Source organism: Aspergillus homomorphus, assembly GCF_003184865.1.
Source record: "Aspergillus homomorphus CBS 101889 unplaced genomic scaffold BO97scaffold_5, whole genome shotgun sequence".
Classification (NCBI taxonomy): domain Eukaryota; kingdom Fungi; phylum Ascomycota; class Eurotiomycetes; order Eurotiales; family Aspergillaceae; genus Aspergillus; species Aspergillus homomorphus.
Genome location: NW_020291891.1, coordinates 539,267 through 555,275, shown reverse-complemented (window position 1 = coordinate 555,275; position 16,009 = coordinate 539,267). Strand labels below are relative to the sequence as shown.

The 16,009-nt window shown below is 54.4% G+C and overlaps 5 protein-coding genes and 1 non-coding gene across 6 annotated transcripts; 3 read left to right on the top strand and 3 right to left on the bottom strand.

Annotated features, from left to right (window-relative positions):
* Nucleotides 1–156: 156 nt before the first annotated feature.
* Nucleotides 157–2,980, top strand: BO97DRAFT_363108 (anion exchange family protein). The gene is made up of 5 exons (XM_025692487.1): nucleotides 157–781; nucleotides 960–1,108; nucleotides 1,232–1,319; nucleotides 1,382–1,878; nucleotides 1,935–2,980. The coding sequence occupies exons 1-5, from the start codon at nucleotides 342–344 to the stop codon at nucleotides 2,834–2,836; spliced, it is 2,076 nt and encodes a 691-aa protein (XP_025554646.1). The 5' UTR covers nucleotides 157–341; the 3' UTR covers nucleotides 2,837–2,980.
* Nucleotides 2,981–3,222: 242 nt separating this feature from the next.
* BO97DRAFT_t60 lies at nucleotides 3,223–3,313 on the bottom strand. The gene has a single exon. It is a non-coding gene; the product is annotated as a tRNA-Pro (tRNA).
* Nucleotides 3,314–3,502: 189 nt separating this feature from the next.
* dbp8 (ATP-dependent RNA helicase DBP8) lies at nucleotides 3,503–5,385 on the top strand. Its single transcript, XM_025693434.1, has 2 exons — nucleotides 3,503–4,110; nucleotides 4,213–5,385. Exons 1-2 carry the CDS (start codon nucleotides 3,545–3,547, stop codon nucleotides 5,321–5,323), a joined length of 1,677 nt encoding a protein of 558 aa, XP_025554645.1. The 5' UTR covers nucleotides 3,503–3,544; the 3' UTR covers nucleotides 5,324–5,385.
* Nucleotides 5,386–5,705: 320 nt separating this feature from the next.
* BO97DRAFT_440887 (uncharacterized protein) lies at nucleotides 5,706–7,041 on the bottom strand (the record flags this gene model as incomplete). Its single annotated transcript, XM_025698119.1, has 3 exons — nucleotides 5,706–6,371; nucleotides 6,426–6,635; nucleotides 6,706–7,041. The coding sequence occupies 3 exons, from the start codon at nucleotides 7,039–7,041 to the stop codon at nucleotides 5,760–5,762; spliced, it is 1,158 nt and encodes a 385-aa protein (XP_025554644.1). The 3' UTR covers nucleotides 5,706–5,759.
* Nucleotides 7,042–9,180: 2,139 nt separating this feature from the next.
* BO97DRAFT_363100 (putative glutaminase) lies at nucleotides 9,181–12,077 on the top strand. The gene is made up of 5 exons (XM_025692486.1): nucleotides 9,181–9,533; nucleotides 9,593–10,001; nucleotides 10,055–11,060; nucleotides 11,112–11,242; nucleotides 11,291–12,077. Exons 1-5 carry the CDS (start codon nucleotides 9,274–9,276, stop codon nucleotides 11,990–11,992), a joined length of 2,508 nt encoding a protein of 835 aa, XP_025554643.1. The 5' UTR covers nucleotides 9,181–9,273; the 3' UTR covers nucleotides 11,993–12,077.
* A 1,119-nt stretch (nucleotides 12,078–13,196) lies between these two features.
* On the bottom strand, nucleotides 13,197–15,435 carry stm1 (putative telomere and ribosome associated protein Stm1). The gene is made up of 5 exons (XM_025694743.1): nucleotides 15,240–15,435; nucleotides 14,881–14,899; nucleotides 14,481–14,651; nucleotides 14,282–14,426; nucleotides 13,197–14,147 (listed from the first exon to the last, which is right to left on the bottom strand). Exons 1-5 carry the CDS (start codon nucleotides 15,258–15,260, stop codon nucleotides 13,595–13,597), a joined length of 909 nt encoding a protein of 302 aa, XP_025554642.1. The 5' UTR covers nucleotides 15,261–15,435; the 3' UTR covers nucleotides 13,197–13,594.
* Nucleotides 15,436–16,009: the final 574 nt, after the last annotated feature.

The following is a 16,009-nucleotide window of genomic DNA, read 5'->3' as shown; positions in this document are numbered from 1 at the left end:
TGCAGCAGAAATGTCGGTGAATTGCCGGATAGCAAGTGCCGAATGACGTTTATGGGGCGGCCCCGGTCTCGGTGCCTCAGGCGGAGACGTTTTTCTCCGCAATTCCCTGGAGGTCAGCGTCAATCCTCCATTTTCATATTTCTTTCTCATGCGCTTCTCGAAGGCAATTTTCCAACACTTGCGTATCAAAGAGCTTTCTTCCTAGATTTATAGAGCATGCCTTGTCAAGCCAAGTAGAGCTTTCGGAGTCCACTGTTAAAACACAGAAGCTCCTGCTGAGGGTCAAGCTTTCTTTTCCTCCACTGCTTTTTCCACCAAAGTGAAACCCCAGCATAACAACAATGCAGGGACAAGGCCCCGCCTCCTCCTCATCCACCACCACCACCGGGACCGGCGGTAACAACGCCCACGCAGAACCATCGGGCCGAAGCTTCGGAGAAGGAGGATATCAATCCCACTCCCATCGCAAACCATGGCAGTCGCAGCCGCAATCGCAACCCCATTCCCGCACCCGCCGCAGCTCATCTCTCCGATCCGGCGAGCATCATCATCATCAACAACACCAGCAGTCATCGGGTATGAGCGGACGACACGATCATCAGGCTGCTTTGTCCTCGACGCCAACGCCAACGTCAGCGGACACGGCCAAATGGTACCGTGTTCGGTTGTTCCGTGGTATGGTTAAGGATGTTAAGCGTCGCGCGCCGTATTATTGGAGTGATTGGACTGATGCGTGGGATTATCGCGTTGTGCCCGCTACTGTTTATATGTATTTTGCTAAGTGAGTTTCTTTTCTTTTTTTTGGGGGGGGTGAGGTTTGGACTGGGGTGGGTTTGTTTTTTCTTGGTCTGGGCTTGGGATTGAGTCTGGGATTGGGCTTGAGCTTGTGCTAAGGCTTGAGCTTGGAGCGAAGGGGAAAATCTCACTGAGTAAAGTGGCGATGCTGACTGCGAGCTTAGTATCCTCCCTGCATTGGCGTTCTCGTTGGACATGTTTGAGAAAACCAATCAAAGCTATGGTGTGAACGAGGTGCTGTTAGCCTCCGTGCTGGGGGCGATCGTGTTTGCGGTCTTCGCGGCGCAGCCGTTGGTTATTGTTGGGGTTACTGGTAAGGATTATCCTTCCTGTGGCTTTGGGGGTAGGGGTCGGATGGTGATGGGGCGTTCTTGGTCTTCGATGATGAGCAAGCGAAGGAATATGGAGTGCTAATATGTCGGTCGATGTGCGATAGGTCCCATCACGGTGTTCAATTATACCGTCTATGACATTATTGCGTCCAGGGGCACGAACTACCTCGCTTTTATGTGCTGGATTGGAATGTAAGTTTCCCTGGCTTTTCGTTCAACACATGTGAAAGGCGTATCAGCTGACCAAAAGCTAGATGGTCGCTGATCATGCACTGGTTGCTGGCTATCACCAATGCCAGTAACGGCTTGACCTACGTTACGCGGTTCTCGTGCGACATCTTCGGCTTTTATGTGGCGTTTATCTATCTCCAGAAAGGCATCCAGGTTCTCACGCGGCAATGGGGCTCGGCGGGTGAGACGTCCGCTTATCTGAGTATCATGGTGGCCTTGTTGGTGCTGATGAGCGGCTGGATTTGTGGCGAGCTGGGAAACAGCAATCTCTTCCAGAGATTCGTGCGCAAATTCTTGGAGGACTATGGTACGCCCTTGACGATTATCTTCTTCACGGGCTTTGTGCATATCGGCCATATGAGGGACGTCGAGGTGGCTACCCTGCCCACCAGTAAGGCGTTCTTTCCCACCGCTGATCGGGGCTGGTTGGTGCATTTCTGGGATATCAGCGTGGGAGATGTGTTCCTGGCCATCCCGTTTGCCATTCTTCTGACGATTCTGTTCTATTTTGACCATAACGGTGAGTAGCGTGTCCGGCTCGTCCGTGAAACTAGTCGTGACTGACAGTTTAACCAGTTTCATCCCTCATTGCCCAGGGCACTGAGTTTCCTCTACGCAAACCTGCCGGTTTCCACTGGGACCTTTGGCTGCTTGGACTCACCACCTTCGTCGCCGGGCTGCTGGGGATCCCTTTCCCCAACGGCCTGATCCCGCAGGCTCCCTTCCACACCGCGGCTCTATGCGTGACCCGCGACGTGGCCGACGAAGACGACACGAACAAAGGCAAGGCCATCCGCATCACCGACCACGTCGTCGAGCAGCGCGTCAGCAACTTCGTGCAGGGCCTCCTCACCCTCGGCACCATGTCCGGGCCCCTCCTCATCGTCGTCCACCTGATTCCGCAGGGCGTCCTCGCCGGCCTGTTCTTCATCATGGGCGTCCAGGCCCTCCAGGGCAACGGCATCACGCAGAAGCTCATCTTCCTCGCCCAGGACCGCAACCTCACCCCGGCGTCCAATCCGCTCAAACGGCTCAAGCGCCGCCCCGCGATCTGGGCGTTCGTTATCGCGGAACTGATCGGCTTCGGCGCGACCTTCGCCATCACGCAGACGATCGCGGCCATCGGGTTCCCTGTCATTATCTTGTTGCTGATCCCCGTGCGCTCGTTCTTGTTTCCTAAGTGGTTCACCGCGGAGGAGCTGGGGGTCCTGGATGGGCCCGCGGCGAGTCCGTTCACGATGGAGAGTGTGGGCGGTTCGCATGGCTTGGACGACTCGTTCGGTTCGGGCGCGTTGGACGTAGATGAGGGTGAACGGAGGGACTCCAAGACTGGCGGCGGGGATTTTGGGATGTTTGATGGTAACCGGGACGAGAGCTCGTCTGAGTCGATTGTGGATGATGATTTAGAGAGGGGGGAGGTGTTTGAGATGCAGCGGTCGGCTGTGAGGAGGCGGAGTACCACGGGGATGAGAGATTAATAGCTGTCTAGGTTCTTGCAGCTGCGGTCTGGGTGTAGAGGCTCTTCTGATGGATGGAGACATGTGCCGCTGAGCTAGCTTGAAGCCTTGTCGAGAGATTGAATATAGGTTGCTTAGGTATATATATTCACGGTGCTTGGATACCCCGGCATCCCTTGCATACATCTCGACACGGGCCATTATGGCTATAATAGTAGGTTCGCTCGCTGCAACAGGGCAGCGCGCCCTTCTTCAATCCAAGTGGGTGAAGCGCTATAGCACCGCAAATATAGCTCATAACTGGGCTCATATAAACGCAGGATCACAACTGAGATTCTCGCTACCTCTGAAGAAGCATAATAAAAACAACAAAAAGAAGATCCCAATACAAGATTGGGAGATGTCAAGGCCCGAGCCGCGGATCGAACGCGGGACCTCTCGCAGATATGCTTGGGTTTGTATCCCTAAGCGAGAATCATACCACTAGACCACCCGGGCTTGATATCTGAGGTACTTTTTTTAGGATCTATGTTCCAAGATTTCATCTTGCAAAGCGCATGGCAAATAGAGTTCATCGCAGTAGATCGAACACTAACCACACAGAGTTAGAGACACACACCGCCCAGTGCGGTCAGTCTTTTCTGCCTTGATTTTGAATATCCTCTCAAAAAAAGTTCAGGGCTGCACATCAATTCTATTGCAGAACCAGATTCACAGACGGGACACAAGATGGCGCCCTCCCAGTCCTCCGAACCTATCTCGGATGAGTACGAGTCCGCCTCTCACCACTCCGCCTCTGATTCTGAATCCGATGTTGAGTCCGACAACGACGGCGGCGTCACCCTCGAACAAGCCGAGCGCGCCCCCAAGAGAAGACGTCTCTCGGAGTCGTCAACGGATTCCTACACTGCCGCCGCGCCTACGCCGGCGCCGCTGCCCACGCTCCCCTCCCGTATCAAGCGCAAGGAGGACGTCGCCAAGGAAGTTGCGGCCAAGCAGGCGGACGACAACCCGGTGCTGATCAAGGATGCGCTGGCGGCGGGGCTCGAGGACGCGCGGTCGTCGTTTACGGGGCTGAAGGTCGCGCCGTGGCTGGTCGGGTCGCTGACCACCATGGCCGTGCGACGGCCGACTGCTATCCAGAGGGCGTGTATCCCTGAGATTCTGGCGGGCCGGGACTGCATCGGTGGTAGTCGGACGGGATCCGGTAAGACGATTGCGTTTGCCGTGCCGATGCTGCAGAAGTGGGCGGAGGATCCGTTTGGTATTTTTGGGTTGGTGCTTACGCCGACGAGGTATGTTGTCTTTCTCTTCCACATGCAGAATAGGAGGGGGGAGTGTTACATGGCATACATTTGGCCGGAGGCGCAGCGCAAGCTAACATCGATGACTACCAGAGAACTGGCCCTACAGATCTACGAACAAATCAAAGCCATCTCGGCGCCGCAGAGCATGAAACCGCTCCTCATCACCGGCGGCACCGACATGCGGTCACAGGCGCTCGCACTCTCGCAGCGGCCGCACGTCGTGATCGCCACGCCGGGCCGACTAGCCGACCACATCCACACGTCAGGCGCGGACACGATCCGCGGGCTTTCGCGCGTGCGCATGGTCGTGCTGGACGAAGCCGACCGGCTCCTCTCGCCAGGGCCGGGGTCCATGCTCCCGGACGTGGAAACATGTTTCAGCGCGGTACCGCCGGCCGCGGAGCGGCAGACGCTGCTCTTCACCGCGACATTGACGCCGGAAGTCCGCGCCCTGCAATCCATGTCGACCTCCCCTTCCTCCTCTTCCCCCCAAAATACCAATACCCCCACCACCTCATCCGCACCAACCAAACCCCCAATCTTCGTCACCGAAATCTCCGTCGAAAACAAAGCCGCCATCCCGCCGACCCTGCACCAAACCTACCTCCAAGTCCCGCTCACCCACCGCGAAGCCTTCCTGCACGTCCTCCTCAGCACAGAGCTCAACAACCCCAAACCCACCATCATCTTCACCAACACAACGGCCACCGCCGATCTGCTGGAGCGCATGCTCCGCCGCCTCGGCCACCGCTGCACCTCGCTGCACAGCCGCCTCCCGCAATCCGAGCGCAACGCTAACCTCGCCCGGTTTCGCGCGAGCGCCGCCCGCATCCTCGTGGCGACCGACGTCGCGTCCCGTGGACTGGATATCCCCTCCGTCGAGCTGGTGGTTAACTATGATGTGCCGCGTAACCCGGATGATTATGTGCATCGGGTGGGTCGCACGGCGCGTGCGGGTCGGAAGGGTGAGGCTGTTACCTTGGTCGGGCAGAGGGATGTTGCTCTGGTGCTGGCGATTGAGGATCGCGTGGGGCGGAAGATGGTCGAGTGGGAGGAGGTTGGCGTTAGTGTGGAGACTCGCGTGGTGAGGGATGGGGTGCTTAAGCTTGTCGGCGAGGCGAAGAGGGAGGCTGCCGGCGAGATTGATGAGGGCAGGGATGTTTTGGGGAGGAGGAGGAATAAATTGGTTAAGGTCCGTTAGTTTCTTAGTCTTTCGGAGAATATTTTGTGGTAGAAAGTGCAAGGGGTTTTTGTATATAGGGGTTATGTCTGAATTTAATGGTTCATTAGTTGCTTGGGTTGCTTGCTTCGTAATGCTACTTGTTTGTGCTTGATGGGTTGCGACGGTTGTTGAGCAGGATTGCAAGCAAGGATTGGGTATCATGATTCAACTAGGCTTCGCATGCCATCTAGATCCAGATCGCATATCCCTGAGTCTATATACAGTACAGTCCGTGCTGGAGCTGCTGTCCCATGTGGATGACTGACTCGCCATATCGTCCGCGCATGGTCGCCGTAGTAGACAGTCCAGTCTGGCTCGCCCACCCGACAGACGACCGGCAGACATGCACTCGTCGCAGTGACTGCTATTTCATATGCTCGGCGACTGGGCATATCACAAGACTCATCCGTGGCGATCATACCGTATCAGCCTGCTGCTGCTGCTGTTGCTCCGCCGTCCCCATCAACTTCAACAGCCCATCCACCGCATCCCCCTTTTGCGACAGCCGTCGCTGCTTTTCCGGGAGACTCACCCCGTCGTCCTCACGATCCGACTCCTCGAGCACGGGCCCCGTCCTCCGTCGCGATACCGTCGCAGGCGGACTGCTCAATTGCATCGGCGATGCTCCTCCTCCTCCCTCTCCTCCGGCTCCTCCCTCCACCGCCCGACGATACGTCTTCTGCGTCGGGGTCTTCATCGGATCGTCGGAGGCGGTGTTCCCCGTTGAGAGCGGCGGGGACGAGAGGCCCGACGCGTTGTTATTCTGCGTGGTGTCCGGCGACGTGTGAAGCTCCGCTGCGGGTTGGAGGATGCGTGGCGTGGAAACGAAAGGCGCCGGGGCGGGTGTCTCGAATGCTGTCATCCGTAGTGTGTCCTTCGGCGCCGGGGTCTGGGCTTGGATCTCCGGCCGTGCTAATCGGGGACATTTCCGGCTGTGGGCTTCGAGCGCGGATAGTCGGCGGTCGAATTGCGGGTCGCGGACGTGCCGCATGGCGGTTTGGAGGCGGCTACGGAGGAGGGTTGCTTTCTATGGTGCTGGGTTAGAGTGGTCGCCTGTTGTGCTGGGGGGAGTGGAGCGTACCTCTTGGATGAAGCGTTTGCGCGTCGCTGGGTCTTCGAGCACGACTCGCGTCGTGGTGAGTTCTATTTGTTCTTGTGGTTGGGAGGGTTGTGTGGCTTCTATGGGTTGGGGGATTGTTTGCGCTTGTTGGTCCGGCTCTACTTGTTGTTGTTGTTGTTGTGTTGTTTCTAGATCTGGAAGCTCTGGTTGTGTTGTCGCGTCGGGTTGGATCTGGTCACGCGACTTTGTTTAGCAGCTGATAATAGAATTTTTTGTTTCTGGGTTTTTGGTAGTCATTTACCTGTGCAACTGCAGGAGCTGCAGCGGACTCTGTCGTCAACTCATCTTGCGCGTTGCTGGGGGTAAGTGGTGCCTGGACCGGCGCGCGCTCTCGGGTGGTGCTCTCGTGCTCGTTGTGGTCCACCTGGTCGATGGTGCGTTTCTGACCGGCAAACAGAGGTGAAGGGAGAAGTGTTTTGGAAGGCGAGGACGGTGTCTCCAGTAATGGACGTTTCACAGGCGAGAGGGAGGTGTGGCGATGGCGCGCGGGGGACAGGCACGCGTTGACGGTCTTCTCGCCGAGAATCCGCCTGCCGTCCTTGACGGGGCTGGTATGTGCTGCTGCGGTGGAATGCATGACAGGGGAAAAGGTCGCTCCAGAGAATTACACGCAGCCCAAACCGAGGGAATGTGAGAGAGAGAGAGGGAGAGAGAGAGAGAGAGGGAAAGAAGAGATAATTGTGTGTATTTGTGTGGTGCGGACGTGTTGTAGTCAAGTAGTTCGGTAAAGTAGCTCCGGGACAGGAGAGCGAACTACCAACACGTGCTGTATACTCTCGAACAACAACGAATGACCTCGTCTCCAATGGAGGACGAACCGGTTCTAGCAAGGAATGGACGCAAGGATAGAGTCACAACAGGGAAGTTAGACTCGGTCAGAAGAGTCAATGGCTTCGTTTGGGGGGGGAAGAAGAGAGAAGGAGGAGGTGGGGGGGGTTGTAGTGGTGAGTTGGAGGAGGCGCGCGTGTGTCGGTCATCCGCGTCGGAGTCTCGCTCGTCCCTTGCGGGCGAAACTAATCCCTTTCCCCCAACCGGCCTGCCATAGCGTGTCCCACGCGTCGGGGGGTTGGCTTTCTACCCACTTGGGGTATTATTGACGATTGTCCTGAATAAGCTGGAGTTGCGATCGGAATCACATTGACATCTCATAATAGTGGTGGTCCTTCTGACAATATCTGGATTGCTCGATCGCGTCGGAGATTTCTCCCAGCGCGTGTCGAGGTCGAAGATTTACATTTATCTCCTTCAAGCAAGTGAGTGGCCTGGCTCTCTGCATGACCATGCGTCATTTTTGTGTTTATACCGTGCCCCTACGATCTTGGTAGTCTGCATATTCACCAAGGCTTGACATTCTCATTAAGCACCTGGGGCTTTGTTAGTCCAGCCACCTGATCTTGTCTCGATCCTCAGCAGCTAAGTTTGGGGGCTTGATCGTTTATTTGCTAGCCATGTGATACGTTCAATACTTTGCGCTGCTACTTAGCGTATGAGTTGACCTTGTAACAAACCCAGGTTGTGTGGACGGCATAATCCTTCTTCATAGCTGCTTTTAACTAATCGAGACCCGCTGCGGTGGTGATCTTCCCATAGCTGATGGAGCAAGAAAATGCATAAACAACAAGCTCACGGCTCTCTTAAAATACTGCAGGATTCTCAAGGCCTCTGCTACACTTCTGGATCTCTCATTCCGCTGGCTCCCAGCTAGACCTATAATCTGTCCCCTCCATCTGTCGGTGTGAAGCTCTGTTCGAGAACAAAGTCCAGGTCGGATCATGGCATTCCCCTTAAGGAAACAAGTTTATGAGATTATTGGTGTAGTAGAAGAGAATTACTGTGTCATATATAGTCAACCTTTACAGTGAAGTCTTCAGAGGCACTCGGCTCTATAAATACATGGCATGGGAATATTCTTCAAGGCTCTTGGATCACGACCTGTAAGTCAGTATGCTGGGTGAGGTCTCATAAAGTCCACCCTCATAGCAAACCTTTTCCCTCTAGAAACTGTGCCTAATTAGCGCTTGATGATTACACGCTTCGCTGAATTTACGCACATACTATGCCTCTTGACAATTCTTCGTGTCCGAATCATATCGAACTGCTCTTTCACATTTGCTACCTAACCTGAAACCTTGCCTGTCTCACCAACGTGGCGTAGTACGTCTATTATGGCTGAGGGATCTCGCTTGGATTGGGGACTTCCTGAGAGCATTACGTGAAAGATGCAGAGAACAAATGTATGCACAGCATAGCGGATTACACTAGATGTATTCTCGATGACCTTCGTTGCTCTTTCACTGCGGGGATTCTTTGCAGAGATGATAATAATCCAGTCAGAAGGGCATATACTTTCTCAGCAAAGACTTCCACTCTCTGTCCTCAACCATGAGATTGACATTGGCCTGATTACCTCATCCACCACCACCTCCCCCCCAGCTTTCCCCGCATTTTCCCCCTTCCTCCAGCTCCGGTTCTTTCTTCCCCCCATCATTTCTCCTCATCCAGCTCCTAGAATGCTATCTTAAAGCTGCTATCGCTATATCTATCTATATAAACGGGATAACTTCTCTTTCCCCACAGCCTTGTCGATCCTTGCTATTTATACTCCCTTCCCCGCAGATCCTGTCAGTAAACGGGCGGCTTGATTGCATCATCACCGGAGCTTCTGTAACGTCTGATCCCTGAATCTCACCCCATCCAGCTTTCATCTCCCTGGTGCGCTCTGATGGCATCACTATTCTACCACCCTCCTCTCGATCAGATTCGTTGATATACCATCGATATTGGTCAATTCCTGGCCATTTTGCCCGCCATGCGCCCTGCCCTCGTAGTGCTCACAGCCGTTCTTCAGGCGACTGTTGGCATTGCATCCAGCTTAACCCCTCCGGTCCTGCCCCTGATTGTGCGGAACCCCTACCTCAGCACTTGGCTGGGAAATGCTCGAGATGAGCCCTGGTCCAAATGGCCTATTTTCTACACTGGGGAGGAGCTGGGGTTGTCTCTCATGGCCCATGTCCCCAGCACAGGCACCGTGTATCCTTTGCTAGGGAAACCCCATGAATCCTTGTCCGGGTAGGTCATCGTCTCATGACTGCTTGACTTCGGGAGCTTATTCATTCTTTCACTCATAGATCTTCTCAAATCGATTATCCAACCTACCTTGGGGCCAACTACGATGCGTCCACCACCAATTTGACCTACCGTATCAACTCCGCAACTACCGCTGCCCACCAACTCGAGATCACTGTAACTTTTCTTTCTCCCATCACCCCGACTTCGACTTTGCGGCAGTCGATTCCCGCTTCCTACGTGTCCGTGCATGTTCATGGCAATGTAAGCGTAAATGTGTATATGGATATCAACGGGCGCTGGGTGAGCGGAGACGCGGGTAGTCAGATTACCTGGCAGTATGATGGATATGGTGCCGAAGATAGCAAGCAAGCCCTACGTAGATGGCGTCTTCAGCGAGCGTCCGAGTTGCTGCTGTCGGAGATTCGGGATCGTGCTGAATGGGGCACTATCCACTTCACTGGACCTGCCGTGCGTTGTCAACCCATCGAAGTCGTTATTCGCGTGGCTAATGCATTATCCAGGGTGTCCAATATCAATCCGGAGAGGCCTCGGCCGTGCGCAAGGTGTTTTCCACTCAGGGTGTACTGGACAACGTCAATGATAATGCTTTTCGCGCCATTAGCGATCGGGAGCCGGTCTTTGCCTTTTCCAAATCTTTCGTACTCTCGCCCAAGGATGGCCATACGAGTGACAGTGTGACCTTCACCCTCGCATTGACTCAGGACCCAGTCGTCCAGTACGCCTCAGCACGCGGGTTGACCCTCATGCGACCCTTGTGGGAGTCGTGGTTCCCTAGCGTCGAGGCACTGCTCAGCTTCCATTACGATGACTTCTCTCATGCAAGCCTCCTGGCTTCGAACTACTCGACTCAACTCGCTCAAGATGCCTACCAGTCAGGCGCTCATGACTATGTCGATATCGTAGCGCTCTCCGCGCGCCAGGTTATGGGAGCAACCACTTTTGCTGGAACTCCGGATGACCCGATCCTATTCCTGAAAGAGATATCCTCAAATGGCAACTTCCAGACCATCGATGTCATCTTCCCCGCTTTCCCCTTCTTCCTGTACACCAACCCGCGGTGGCTAGCGTATCTGCTGGAGCCCCTGATTGAGCACATGCTGAGTGGACAGTACCCGAACACGTACGCCATGCATGATCTGGGCACGCATTTCCCCAACGCTACCGGCCACCCTGACGGAAACGATGAGTACATGCCCGTGGAAGAGTGCGGCAATATTCTCATCATGGGTCTGGCGATTGTCAACTCCCTGCGCTACGCTGAGGATACTGCTGCGACATCCATTTGGTCTACCCAGGGCGCACCCCCTAAGCTGCCCGAGGAAACCTATGGCAAATTCCCTCTCGTCAATCTTCAAAGCTTCGGCGGAATTGACCATCAAGATGGCAAATGGGGTGGTGGCACGCAAGGCGAGCGTTTGGCGGAGAGATGGATCCAGCGAAGCTATAAACTCTGGGATCAGTGGACGGGATACTTGGTGGAGTTCTCCCTTGAGCCTGCTAATCAACGTAAGTCACAGCTAGAACACATTACGCGCAACCCGGCTGACATAAAGATAGTGTCCACGGACGACTTTGCCGGCTGGCTTGCTCTGCAAACGAATCTGGCCTTGAAGGGTATCATCGGAATCAATGCCATGAGCAAATTGGCTGAGGTGGCCGGGTACCATACCGATGTCACTTATTATAAGGTAGGTCGTGACTGTCAGAATTCAGCAGAGCCTAGTTAACACTATCAGAACATTTCGGACACCTACATCACCAAATGGGAGGAATACGGCATGTCGCGAGACAAAACCCACGCCAAACTCGCCTACGACTGGTACGGGTCATGGACCACCATCTACAACCTCTACGCGGACGCCCAGCTCTGCTTCCACCTTGAAGGCACCGATATCTCGCCCGACCCATCATCCAACGATCCACAGAAGCCACTTACCCCTCCTCACCCGGCCAAGAAGACCGGATTCGTGCCGCGCCACATCTACCAGAGACAATCGATCTGGTACCACAACGTCCGACAGAAGTACGGCTTGCCCCTGGACAGCCGGCACCTGTACACCAAGACAGACTGGGAGTTCTTCGCCATGGCAGTCGCCAGCGAGACCGTGCGCAGCGAGATCCTCGAGTCCGTCGCCCAATGGGTCAACGAGACGGTCACCGACCTCCCGTTCACCGACCTCCACAACACCGAGGGGAGAGGCGAGTTCCCGGGGCCGAACTTCTACGCCCGACCCGTCATCGGCGGCCACTTTGCCTTCCTGGCCCTCCAGCGAGCCTGCGGCGGTCGCGCGATGGATGGTCTCTCTTTCTTGGATGGCGCGGACCCGAAGTCTTCGTTCTCGACGAGCGCATTAGCCGAATGGGGGGCCGCGGCCGCTCAAGCGGTCCAGGAACTTGGAGATGGCCATGGCTTTGGATCTGAGAACCTGGAACTGTAGTTCTGGTATTTTACACTTATATATAGTTCCTCGCAACCAGACAGCTAGCATTTGCTTCATTTAGTTTAGTAGGTAGGTAGGTAGGTAGGTAGGTTGATTACCTTGGACTAGCTTATCACTGGATAGTTTCTAGCTCCATGCAATCTAGCATCCTTACTTTCACCCTAGGAACACCCATTGATCCCCAACTTAGAGAAAAGTAGCGTAGGTGACTATCCGACAAGCGACTCTTATACATCCACCCCTTTCCCCCCAATCCCATTCTGAATTATCCCCAACCTACCCAACCCTCCATAGAAGCCCTTACTAGCCCACACCTTATAAACCACCACCCACCAAACCAAGCAAGTAATAACACCTACGTAAGCCAATCAAGAGAAGCAAAAGCAGAGCAGACAGGGTGCCCGAGCCCCAGTGTACAGAATCCCAATCTATAACCCCCTTCTTTCCTTCCTTCCTTCCTCAAACCGCAACAGCAACAGGAAAAGGGGTACCTAGTAGATCGAAGTCACCAGTTCTCTAGCCCAGGTAAGAAACCGACCATGCTGCAGCCCCATCTCGAAATCAGAATCGCGTACTATCTATCCATCCTTCCCGATTTTGAAAAGTCCGTTCCAATTCTCACTTAGCTTAGGGGTTGAGATCGATATGATTTCCTTGAAGCGAAAACCGGTCCCCGTAGCAGCTGTTACTAGTCTAGCTTGGATACTGAAAACCAAAATCGATGTACAGTACACATACTTTCTGGAAGGAAAAGCAGTTCCGTTCATAGTGCTTGCTTGCTAGTCTGGTTTGAGATTGAATTGATTTACACCAAGGAAGTGGAACACTCTGTTCCAGTTCTTAGTTTCAGCCTAGGGCTGACTGAATTATCGATATACTTCCTGAGAGAGGACCGAATGGTCTGCTCTAGGAATTGATCGAGCTTGACGTTGGAGGTCTCGATTATGTAGGGAATACACCCTTAGAACCTCATTCAAGACAAACAGGGAATACTACCTTACTAGCTCCATATACTGAATACCGACGACAATTGAAATTCCGATGACAAGACGGAGGATACCCATTGGTGCGTACGCTGGACAAGAGTCTAACTACGTAGGGCGAGTTGCATGCAGACCGAAAGAACAAAGATCTTCTCGTATTTAGAGCAACATTTTTTTTTGTCAAAGGTTCACCTTCTTGCTATCTCACTGTCTCACTCGGCTTGCATATTTTGATTGAGGTGGGTTGGCTTCATGGGCTGCTTTGTTCACACCATTATTCAGGTTCCGAAGACAATTCAAGACGAAAGAAAAATAAAAAAAAAACTGCACACACTAAAGACACGGTCCGACTACCTTAGAGAATCCTGGGAATGATTAGGATGGATGGATGGGAGGAATGGGATGGGAAAGAACAGATGATAAAACGGAACACAGGAGTGTCAATTGTGGAGCAAGTTATTTTTCGTTTTTTTGTTTAGAAGAAAAAAAAAAAGGTAGATAAGCGGGTGAGATAAATCTGGTTTTTAAGATAAACACAAAGATACAACACGCGCGCAATTTGACATGGGAACCATGATCACCGGTTGTGTGTTAGATTTGGGGCATGAAAACACATTTATTTGCCACCCAGGCTGGGGAAGTTCTTCTCGTCGACGGTGACGGAAGCGCCGGTGGTAGCGGCAGCGGAGGGGCGGGGAGCGTTGGTGTTGTTACCACCGCGGCCGCCACGAGCACCACGACCACCACGACCACCACGGCCACGGGGAGCGTTGGCACCACCGCGGGGAGCCTCGACGAAGCGCATGTCAACCTCGAGGAAGTTCTTCTCCTTGCGCTGCTTCTCGCGCTTAGACTTGGCGTCCTGACCCTGGATGTAGGCCTCCTCCTCCTCGCGGGGCTTGAGCTCCTTGGCGGCGGCCCACTTCTTGTCGAGCTTGGAGCCCTCGTTGGCGGAGCGGACGGGCTTGGCGCTCAGGTCCCCCTGGGCGGCCTTCTCGGCGAGATAGTCGGCGAAGGACTTGGACTTGTCGGCGGGCTCCTCCTCGGCGGCGGGAGTCTGGGGCTCGTTCTCATCCTTGTGGGCGATGTCCTCTCCGGCCTTCTCATCGTCCCAAGTCTTGTCACCGCTCTGGTTACCCCAGCCCTGGTTCACCTGCTTGCGGGTGTCGCTACAGACGCATATGTTAGTTGGGTGTGATTCTCCTCCTAGCCCTCCTGCGAGGTGTATAGATTTATCCGGACGACGATCGAGAAGGAACGAGTCGTTGGCGGCAAGAAAAAATAGAGAAAAGATAGTGCTTACGTCTGGCCGGTGCGGGACTGACGGTCGTGGCGGACACGCTCACCACGGTCTCCACGAGCGTGGAATCCGCGCCGTTGGCCCTCCTTGGGGTCCTCAACGACCTTCTCACGGTTGTTGTTGCGGCCGGCGTTGCGGTCACGGAAAGCTAACCGATCGGTGTCAGTCGGGGAGCGGAAAGAAAGGCATGGTTAAGACATACCGGCCTCGTTGCCAGTGGCGCGGCCACCGCGGCGAGAGTTGTTCTCGGCACGGGGCTGGGTGCTGGGAGCTTCCTTGGGAGCATCGCGCTTGCCAACACGGGGAGCAGGTCTGTCTACAGCTTTCGTAGGAGGCTCAGGCTCTCTGTTGGGATCCAATTCAGGGTCATTGCCTGTGAGTAGCGCAGCGCAAGAGCACGCAAGAGGTTAGATAATTGATCGTTTATTGCGTTGTGCAGCAGAGCAGATGAGAAATCAATGGGTTGGATGAGTGGATGGCAACCCGCATTGCGGATAGAAATATACCGCGGGTCGCGCAGTGGGAGGGGCATTTGCCAGAAAGCAGCACAAACGGAAAAAAAGGGTTTCACGAAGCAGCAGCAGGAAGAGGGCGAGAATTACCAAGAAGCTCGTAGAGGTTCTGTTTTATCACAAGAAAGAAAAGAATAATTGTTAGCCTGATTTCTGTTCAAGCTTTAGGTGAGTGGTGAGGTTCTTTGTGTGGACGCTGGGCAGCCGTATTGGACCGAGAGAGCACCTGGTCAAATCCGTCGCTCACAACCCCGCTCGCTCGTTCCCATCAAGCAGACCCCCCAGCTTCGATATTTTTGCGGCCCAGGACTCTCCAGAGACGAGCGGATCGACGCGGAATTTGGCGGTGCTCGCTCCCAATCGACACGGCAACCGAACAAGAGCACGATAGCCCATCTCGCGAAACGTTGACCTCGTCCCCCTCACGACGACGAGCGAAAAAAACGCACCTTGGACCGGACGTCCGCCATGACGCCTGGTTTTATGCGGGGCCTTCCGGGGAAGGCTCTTGACTATCGCAGCAATTCGGTCCGAGTGAACGGGTGACGGATGGTCGACACAGGCAGAAACCTAGACGACGATAGGTATCCGGCCTCTCCTTTGGGGATGGAAATGGGATGGGGGTAGGAGGGATAGTGGTTAAAGTGAAGGGGTTGACTGTCTGTACGGTCGATGGGCAACGTTTGTGGTTGCACTCGCCCAATCCGGTAAGGTGCGGATTGCTGCTAAGCGAATCCGGGAACAACCGTCGTGATTGGTCCTTTGGAGCTAGGGCTTAGGGTAAAACGGCCAGCGGATGACGCTCTGATGATGCTCAAGCACCTGGAGCTCCTGCGAAGTACGAGCTGCAATTGCTCCTCTGCTGTGCCCGGTAACGGCCAATCTGTCATCATGGCTTACTGGTGAGGCATATATTCAGGTCGGATGAGGTAGTTGGGGACCCGAGTACGAAAACGTCGAGGGTGCATGGAGGGACTGGTGTCTATGACCGATGTAAGCGAAGAAGCTTTCCCCCCCCTCCCGAGCATCGCTGGATACCGTTACCCTACGAGTACTCCTCCTTCTATCTATAGCAGTGATAGATCTTCCCCGTCCCCCTCTTCTAATCCCCAGATATTTATCATTGGATGTAACTTCCCCAGTCACTCGACTAGTAATCCTGCAAAGAGCGAATTGAAACCAGAGACTATTCCTCTTCTGTATGGCCGTGACCACATCG

Bases quoted from the DNA above. Each gene is read 5' to 3' on its own strand.
- BO97DRAFT_363108 (XM_025692487.1), top strand. From the start codon at position 342: ATGCAGGGACAAGGCCCCGCCTCCTCCTCATCCACCACCACCACCGGG. The intron at 782-959 runs GTGAGTTTCTTT...CTGCGAGCTTAG, and splicing joins GTTTATATGTATTTTGCTAA to TATCCTCCCTGCATTGGCGT. The intron at 1,109-1,231 runs GTAAGGATTATC...GATGTGCGATAG, and splicing joins GGTTATTGTTGGGGTTACTG to GTCCCATCACGGTGTTCAAT.
- dbp8 (XM_025693434.1), top strand. From the start codon at position 3,545: ATGGCGCCCTCCCAGTCCTCCGAACCTATCTCGGATGAGTACGAGTCC. The intron at 4,111-4,212 runs GTATGTTGTCTT...GATGACTACCAG, and splicing joins TTGGTGCTTACGCCGACGAG to AGAACTGGCCCTACAGATCT.
- BO97DRAFT_363100 (XM_025692486.1), top strand. From the start codon at position 9,274: ATGCGCCCTGCCCTCGTAGTGCTCACAGCCGTTCTTCAGGCGACTGTT. The intron at 9,534-9,592 runs GTAGGTCATCGT...TTTCACTCATAG, and splicing joins CCCCATGAATCCTTGTCCGG to ATCTTCTCAAATCGATTATC. The intron at 10,002-10,054 runs GTGCGTTGTCAA...TGCATTATCCAG, and splicing joins TCCACTTCACTGGACCTGCC to GGTGTCCAATATCAATCCGG.
- stm1 (XM_025694743.1), bottom strand. From the start codon at position 15,260: ATGGCGGACGTCCGGTCCAAG. The intron at 14,427-14,480 runs GTATGTCTTAAC...CCGATCGGTTAG, and splicing joins CGCCACTGGCAACGAGGCCG to CTTTCCGTGACCGCAACGCC. The intron at 14,148-14,281 runs GTAAGCACTATC...ATGCGTCTGTAG, and splicing joins CAGTCCCGCACCGGCCAGAC to CGACACCCGCAAGCAGGTGA.